The sequence below is a fragment of the Meleagris gallopavo genome, chromosome 1 (assembly GCF_000146605.3).
Source record: "Meleagris gallopavo isolate NT-WF06-2002-E0010 breed Aviagen turkey brand Nicholas breeding stock chromosome 1, Turkey_5.1, whole genome shotgun sequence".
NCBI lineage: Eukaryota > Metazoa > Chordata > Aves > Galliformes > Phasianidae > Meleagris > Meleagris gallopavo.
This window is the reverse complement of record NC_015011.2, coordinates 133,152,913-133,160,458: the sequence shown is the minus strand read 5'-3', so window position 1 is coordinate 133,160,458 and position 7,546 is coordinate 133,152,913. Positions and strand designations below refer to the sequence as shown.

The following is a 7,546-nucleotide window of genomic DNA, read 5'->3' as shown; positions in this document are numbered from 1 at the left end:
TTTTTTAAGCTGTTTATTGCTTGGATTTTCTTTCTTTTTCTACTTATAGGTCACAAAATGATAGTGACAAAGAGCAAAGAGATTTGGAGAGAAGATTTCGAGAAAAGAACCTGAAAGGCAAAGGTATCGACTGGATGATGGCAGAAAGCATAGAACTCACTATGAGTTTGACAAGTTTGTGAGAAGGAATGAAGAAGAGCTGAAATGGGGGAAAGGATACAACCAAGACAGAGGAAAGAAAGGGAACCACAACTACAGCTTCACTGTGGAGGCAGTAGACAAACTGGGTAAAGAGGACAAGTGTGATGACATGGCATCCAAAAAGGAGCGCATAAGAAATAAGGTTCTTTTATTCATTTAGGATAATCTTTCATTAGTTAAATATGCTTCAAGATCACAGGTTTTCCTTTTGCAAACTTAGCATAAAGATGCTTTAAAAAAAAAAAAATTCTTTATGTCATTTTCAGTAAAACGCCAACTTCTTTTTATTGCCGTCAAAGAACAACAGCAGTTAAAATAAGTTACGGTCACAGGTCTCTGCTCATTTGTATGCACCATATTCAACATACTTTCTGTCTTACTTTCAATCCTAGCATTTTTAGAACGCTATTCTTGGAAGCCTTGTATTTTACGAGCCTATTAAAAACTGTTATACTTCTAGTTTGCAATGAAACTCAACAACTGTGGCATGCTCATCTTTGTGTTTCCATTACCCTGCCCATAAAGCCCTTACAATTGGCCAGGACATCATTAAGGACATAATGTGAGTAATGACATATCTAAATAGCTAATTCAGAAACAGTGGTTTTTAGAGGAATGTGCCATTTCTTCAATATTGTATACCTGTCAGTTGGAGAAGGATGTTGTCTGCTTAGGACAAATTACATTTGTGTTCAATGTCAGGGAAAGAACAGGTGCAAAAACAGTGCAAATGGGGCTGGTAGCAGGGTGTGTAGCAGAGCTGTCCCTTCTCATCTCCCAGGGACACGGGCATCATTTTTCTCAGACTCTGATTTCATGGATGTGCCAGAGTCTTTTCAGGAGGTGGTTATCCTTGTCAACCTCATTCTCTATCTGTTCTGGTCCTAGATTTTCTGCACAAGATGACTGAAACATTATTTTGTGCAGAAATTTATTCAGCATGTGAATCTCTTCTTTCAAACCAAATTCCTGATGCGGGTTGGGGGTGAGAGCTGCCAAGGAGTGAGCTGGTCATGTGTGGCACGAGTCCATACGGATCACATACAAAGCTGGCCCGGGTGGACTCACTATGCAAGCCGTGTGAGTCACTTTGTGCAAAAAAAAATTGCTGTTTTAAAATAGGCTGCTTATTTTGTTTGCAAAACTTAATGCAAGAATTTGAGCAAAAAGCTGTGCTTGTGGTGAATGGGTTGCTGCACAACATTAAAAACTGGTATTTGTGTGAGTAAAACAAACAATCTACTAGGAAAAGACTTCTTAAGTAGCGTTTCTGTAATACATTTTATTATTGAAATTGCAAGAATAAAAAGCACTCTCAAGAGCTATGGAACTTCCCCATTTGCAGGCTCAAGGTCTCTTTTCCTTCTACATTGCTCCTTCTCCCATTTCAGCGTGTTGTTGGGTCACACATGTGACTGAGTCAGCAGCACTGAACATATTCAGTTGAGGATAATTTTCTAGCTGTTATCTGCTAACGGGCGCTCTGGTTTGTCTCATTTTATTGTGCTTATAGTTAATATTTGTCACTCATCTGCCAAGTTGTAAGTGTGCAGGCTGTCGTTGTTCCTGGTCGCTGCTGGTGAAGGTAGCAACATATTTCAGAGTTTTACCTAGGCATGCATAGTAGTATTGTGTTTGATAATAGCCAGCAGTATTTCTCCTTGTTTATGTCAAATGCTCATAAGATCTTTCCTTTTTACAGCTTTTTTCACTTATTCAAAATGCTTGGCTTTCAAGAATAGTATTGTAAGCAAGACAGATATAAAATACTCAGTTGATTTTCATTATACTTCATTTTTTTCCCAGCTCTTACGATACATAAAGTAATTTAACACAAAATCTGCTTTCTTCACAAAAACTAATCTCTTTAAAACCCCACCTGTGCATCCCACACAGGTTTCTCAGAGTTAACCTCATCTGCTCCCCCCTAGGATCGCCCAGCCATGCAGCTGTACCAGCCAGGGGCTCGCATCCGAACGCATACGGGATCCACGAGTAAAGCCTATGACTGCAGTGGGAAGTCTTCTGAAGATGCTCTTGACAAAAAGTATGAGGTGGATAACTCAGTGGGAGGTGGCTCTGAGAAGAGTGAGGAAGCAGAATAAAACAAACTGAAGGAAAGACTTGTGGAAAGGGATGAACTTCAGATTCAACATCGCCGCATAGAGCTGTTTCAGAAGCCCAACACCAACAAAATTGTCACAGCTTTCTCTTACGTCCTCTGAAATAAAGGAAAGAGCGACTGGAGATGCATAAAGTATCTTACAGCAAAGGAATATGATTGCTTTTTTACATAAAGCAGAGCAAACACCATTTGCCCAATGTAAAAGCAGTCTGATGTTTTATTAGATTGACCTTGAGATATAAAATCTCTAATAGTTTTAAAGGAATATTTATAGAAAACTTCAGAAGCGACCTCACCTTTCCAAGTCTAAAGAAACAAAATGTGGATTTGTGTCATTGTGAGGCCTGAAGCACTTCCAGAGTGTCGGGTGCCTGGCAGTCCCAGGGCCCCTTCCTGCACACGGTGGTGCTGCCCAGCGCCGTGCGGCTTGGGGAGCTCCGCAGCCAGCAGTGTTTGCAGGGCACGAGGAATGGCAGTGGGTGTCTGTATGTACCTCGTTGTGTTCACATTGTTTTTCAATTAACTACAGTGTCTAATAAGTGTTATTAAAGCTACAAGTGTGTTGTTAGAGTGTTTGTCATTTTTGGAGCCACTTCTGCCTTTTATGTTTTAAAGGATTCTTGTACTTAAAGCAGAAAAAAGCTGACACAAACCTCAGCACTTACACAGTGCATCTGGTTTTCTTAAATTAGCTGGGTTTTTTTATGGTTTTGACACTGACTTTTCAAAAAGTGATTGTACAGTGATGACTTTTTATATGCTGATGTTTGATGTAAGTTGCAGATGCAGGATCTGGACAATGTAAGACACGTGAGAGTTCTGAAGTTCAATTTGTTTGAAGAAAAACAAACACGAGTGTCAGCTGCAAAGTCCCATTTTTTAAGTTCCAAGTCAAATTCTGCCCTCTGATGCAGGCACATATATATGTGTGTATATATATATACATATATTTACAGTGTTTCCATCGGTTTCAACATTGCATGTTTATGGAAGGGCAAAACTTACTCATCTTTTACAGCTGAAAGTTTCAGTCATCCGAAACCGAGACCTGCTGTGTTGATTAAATTAAATAGTAAGACATTCATTTATTTTTTACATCCTCTTGGAGCATTTGGTTAAGCATAACATTTAGTTGTTCTAGAACTGAAAAATTATTGATTGTATTTTCCAAGATATTAAGCATTACGTGAATAAAAGCAACAAGATTTTCACTATGATTTTAAGAAGTGATCTTCTGTAGTTTTTTTTGTCTGTACTCTTAAAAAAAACATAAGTAGAATGCTATGCTACTCAGTATTCCTCAGAAACGGATAAAAATAGCGTTGAGAAGAATTTTAATATCAAACTATGTAAGTGAGAGGCCAACTAAAACAACTTCAAAGCTTACGTGAAACAACTGTTGGAAAACCATTTGGTTTTATCTTCATCTAAAGTTTATCTTGTTTATCAGCCTTATTCTGACTGCTGAGAAGGGATTTGAGTTCAGCTTCTTGGCTGAGGGAAAGAGCCTGACTTGGTCTGAGAAGAAGGAGACCTAACCAGGACAGTTCTGCAGTAGAGGCAGACAGGGCTTCAACGGATTGGGGTCTGTGTAAAAGCAACCATTTGCAACCCATTGAGGTGCCCAGGGGATGTGGGCAGAGCTGTGCTGGCTCAAGGAGGGGTCTTGTTTGTGAGAGGAACCCATAAGAGCAAGAGAAAAAGCTTGTGCGCATCCTCACATGCTTGGTATTTTTGGCCAAAGGTGGCTGCCAGGCTACTCTCTCACTATCCCATGTGTGCTTGGGCTATAAGTATCTCTTGGTGGCATTATAGGTGAGTAACTTAGTAGTTTATTTAGCAGTAAACTTCCACTTGAGGACTTGCCACCTCTTAGTTACCAAAGATTGGACTTGAAAGCTTGGCTCAGTAAAAACTGTCAGGGCTTCAACATTCACATATTTCGGGAAAAGCTGTCACCCCCTCACTAACTAGGACACCTGCATCCCGTTTGACTGCAGGAAAGCTGGCCTTGAGTTTACACATCTGCACAGACAGAGTATCCAGAACATTGATATTCACAGGGAAAGCCGGGCAGGAGGAGCTGCCACCTGCTCAGTGCTTGCTCTTTTTCCTATGCGCCTCCTGATGACACAAAATAAATGCAGGCTTGCAGCCTGTCTTTGTACAGAGTCACTGTGGCGTGAGAGCTTTATTTCCACAATAGCAACTTTGTTTTGCAAATTCAGCTTTGCTGAAAGTAGATCCGGCTACCCTGAGAAACAGGAATTGTATCTACTTACATTACAGCTGATTTGGGTGCCATCTGCTTCTTTGTTTTTACAGTATAGGGCTCTCTTCTTTAATACAAATCTTCACCACCTTGGCAGTCTCACTCAATTTCTGTTGTCCTATTTCCTACTGGATTCCAAGGTCATCCGAATTTTGCAATGTGGAAATCACCTTGTCTGTCAAGATGGAGTTAGGCTCCATTCTGTCATGATCTATTGTGTCAAAGGAAACTGATGTGGGATATAAATATTCAGTAAAAAAATCTGCACTCACGCCTGTAGCAGTTTTCAAGAGCAGGCAATTCAATTCCCAAACATCATTCTGCCAACTTCAGATTCCATTTTTAAACGCATTCTGCTGTTTATTTTTACTAAAAAAACAAATGGCTACAAGCTATTTCCAGAAAGTCTTGGGAGGTACGTGGCTTACCTCTTCACGCTGCATCACGCTGCATGGTTTGGGCTGGAAGACTGTTCCCAAAGCAGAATAGGAGAAGAGCGACAAGCCTTAGCTTGCCTTCATGTGCCTTTGCACAAAGAGCTGGGAGCTGATGACAAGTGACCACTCCGACATCCACGTCCTGTATTCAAAAGGAAATGAACCTGAAAAGCATGCAGGTGCCCCATCTGTGGTGCCAGCCTGTTCCCGTTGTACCTACAGAGAGATAGCACGGACACTTAGCCACCAGTGCTGAAAAACATACTGCCTCTGTGTGGGCTGTGAGGTGTGACGGATCACTGCTAAATGCCACTGCCACCTGATGTTACAGCAGATCAGGGAGACAACTACCAGCCCTTCTGAAAACACTACAGGTTTTGGTTAATGTTTTAGCACTGCTGAGGTTTGTATGCAGATTCTATCTGAAAGTGAAAGCAGAAGCTGTTTTGAAGGTCTTGTGCTTTTCCCCACACTGTAAGCCAGAGATCCTCAGGTGGTAAACGATGACAACTGCTGTATCAAACACGTATGAAACATGGAGTGGACACATTCTCCTCTCTTCTCAAAAAAACAAAAAAAAAAAACAAAAAAAGCCAAAAACCAGACAAAACCAATGATTGAGCTCCTTTAAAGGAGAGGAATTAAACTCTTGTGTCTGAGTTGCTTTTAAAAATATCCTCATGCCAAAAGACTTAGAAAAGAAAGCCAATTACTGCTGTCACCCAACTCTCAGTTATTTCATTTCTTAATTAACTTTGTGTTTAACTTTGTGCTATTATGATTTTTTTTGTATGTGCACTGTTCTATGATGCACTATTGTTCAAACAAAAACCACAGAGGACTTTCAAAAACCAGAAGAATGGAAGTATCACAGAACTTCACGCTTGAAATAGAAATGTAAATTTGTGCTTTCTCTGGAGAAACATTTCCCGTCAGAATCATGCTCAGCAGGCAGGAAAGAACATTCAGTATAAATTACAGCATTTAAATTATGTCACTTTTCAAAATATCTTTTGCCATTACTATAAAGTCGGAGCTGTCTGACAGCTTCCCAGCATGCTGAGCAGCTTTAGCACCAACAGAGATTTTCATTTCCAGAAGTGTAACAATGCAATAAACTTTTCCTACTTACTGGCATTAGTGCATGCTTGAGAGCATGCCTGCATCTGGGCCTCCTCACCTCTGCACCAGCGATGGAGATGCAGTGGAAGCCTTTGCTGGGTGAGGAGACTGACAGCAGAGCTCACAATGGGTCTCCGGTGGTAAGGACACCACGATGCTCATTCCTCCTAACCTGTAAACAGCAACACTCAAACCTGTCTGCCACGCGTGCTTCGACTCAGTCCTGGCAGGCTGTCCTTTCTCCCAGTTTTCTGGAAGAAAGTTTTCTGTAATGCAAGCAGTGTGAAAAGATATAATTGTTCAAATTATGTTTGTTAATTATGGAAACTTTCAGCCAAATATTCACGGGATGGCTGAAAGTATTTTTACAGTATTTTCTTGACTGAAGGCACGGTAAGAAGCTTCATGTGTCAAATGCTTCTTTTTTTCCCTGAATTTTACCATTAGAAAACATTTTTAAGATATGTTTTTAAGAGATGAGTATGAAACCATGAGATTGACAGCGCTCATTTCCAAGGCCAAAGCTAGTTCTGTGCAGACCTTGGCTCCACCAAGCATGCACTAAGCCATCACTCAGTCCCAGTGACAAGAAAAGGCTTCACACAGCCCTCCATCTGAACATGAGGACCAGTGGACAGCCAGCACCCGGTTTTGGCGGTTCAAGTTCAACAGGCACTATGCTGAGGATCTTTAAATCAGAAATCAACCTGCAACACAGCTGAAGAGATACTGATAGGTACTGCCTTTTGTGGATGACCTAACAAAGGATTTAAGACGTTCAACAGAAAAAAAAAGATATGTTTCTCACCCATAGATTTATTCTCGTTTACACTTAAAATGTCCTTACACCCAACTTGTTTGCTGATAGTACTCAGTTGACTGTCACAGAATTCCCTACTAACATCCCAAGTCATTTTTCCCTGAATAAAATCAATACATCAAAGCTGGTAGTAATACAACCTTAAAGTTTGGACTGTAACTTTTATTCCTACTTATGTATGGACATCTGAGATTCTTTCATTCAGTGTGGTGATGGCATGTGGCAGCTCTTCACAGTGGCTCTCATTCTTACTGCTCTGAATAACATTACCAAAAGACCTTGTTACCTCATTGCTACTGAAATTTGCATCGGAGATGCAGTAGCCAAAAACCTTTGGCAAAAGATCAACAATCTACTCAGAAGACTAGACTAAGATCCAATGGTCAGGAGACTTTAAAAGGAAAAAAAAGTACTATAGGGTTTACTTTCTGGACAGAACCTCTTACCTCAGCTGCTCTCTGCACCTATGGCTCAGGCACTCAAGCAGACTGGCAAGCATGTTTAACATCAGCATCAGTGTCAAGTTGAATCTGTTGCAGCAGGGTACTAATGGTACAGCTACTAGGAGT

The 7,546-nt window shown here is 40.7% G+C and overlaps 1 protein-coding gene across 1 annotated transcript in view; it reads left to right on the top strand.

Annotated features, from left to right (window-relative positions):
• Positions 1 to 5,666, top strand: part of UPF3A (UPF3A regulator of nonsense mediated mRNA decay) — a 24,911-nt gene extending 19,245 nt beyond the window's left edge. The window contains 3 exon segments of the mRNA XM_010728336.3: positions 50 to 99; positions 102 to 343; positions 2,133 to 5,666. Of these exon segments, the coding sequence (XP_010726638.3) occupies positions 50 to 99; positions 102 to 343; positions 2,133 to 2,306 (466 nt within the window). The 3' untranslated portion in view covers positions 2,307 to 5,666.
• Positions 5,667 to 7,546: the final 1,880 nt, after the last annotated feature.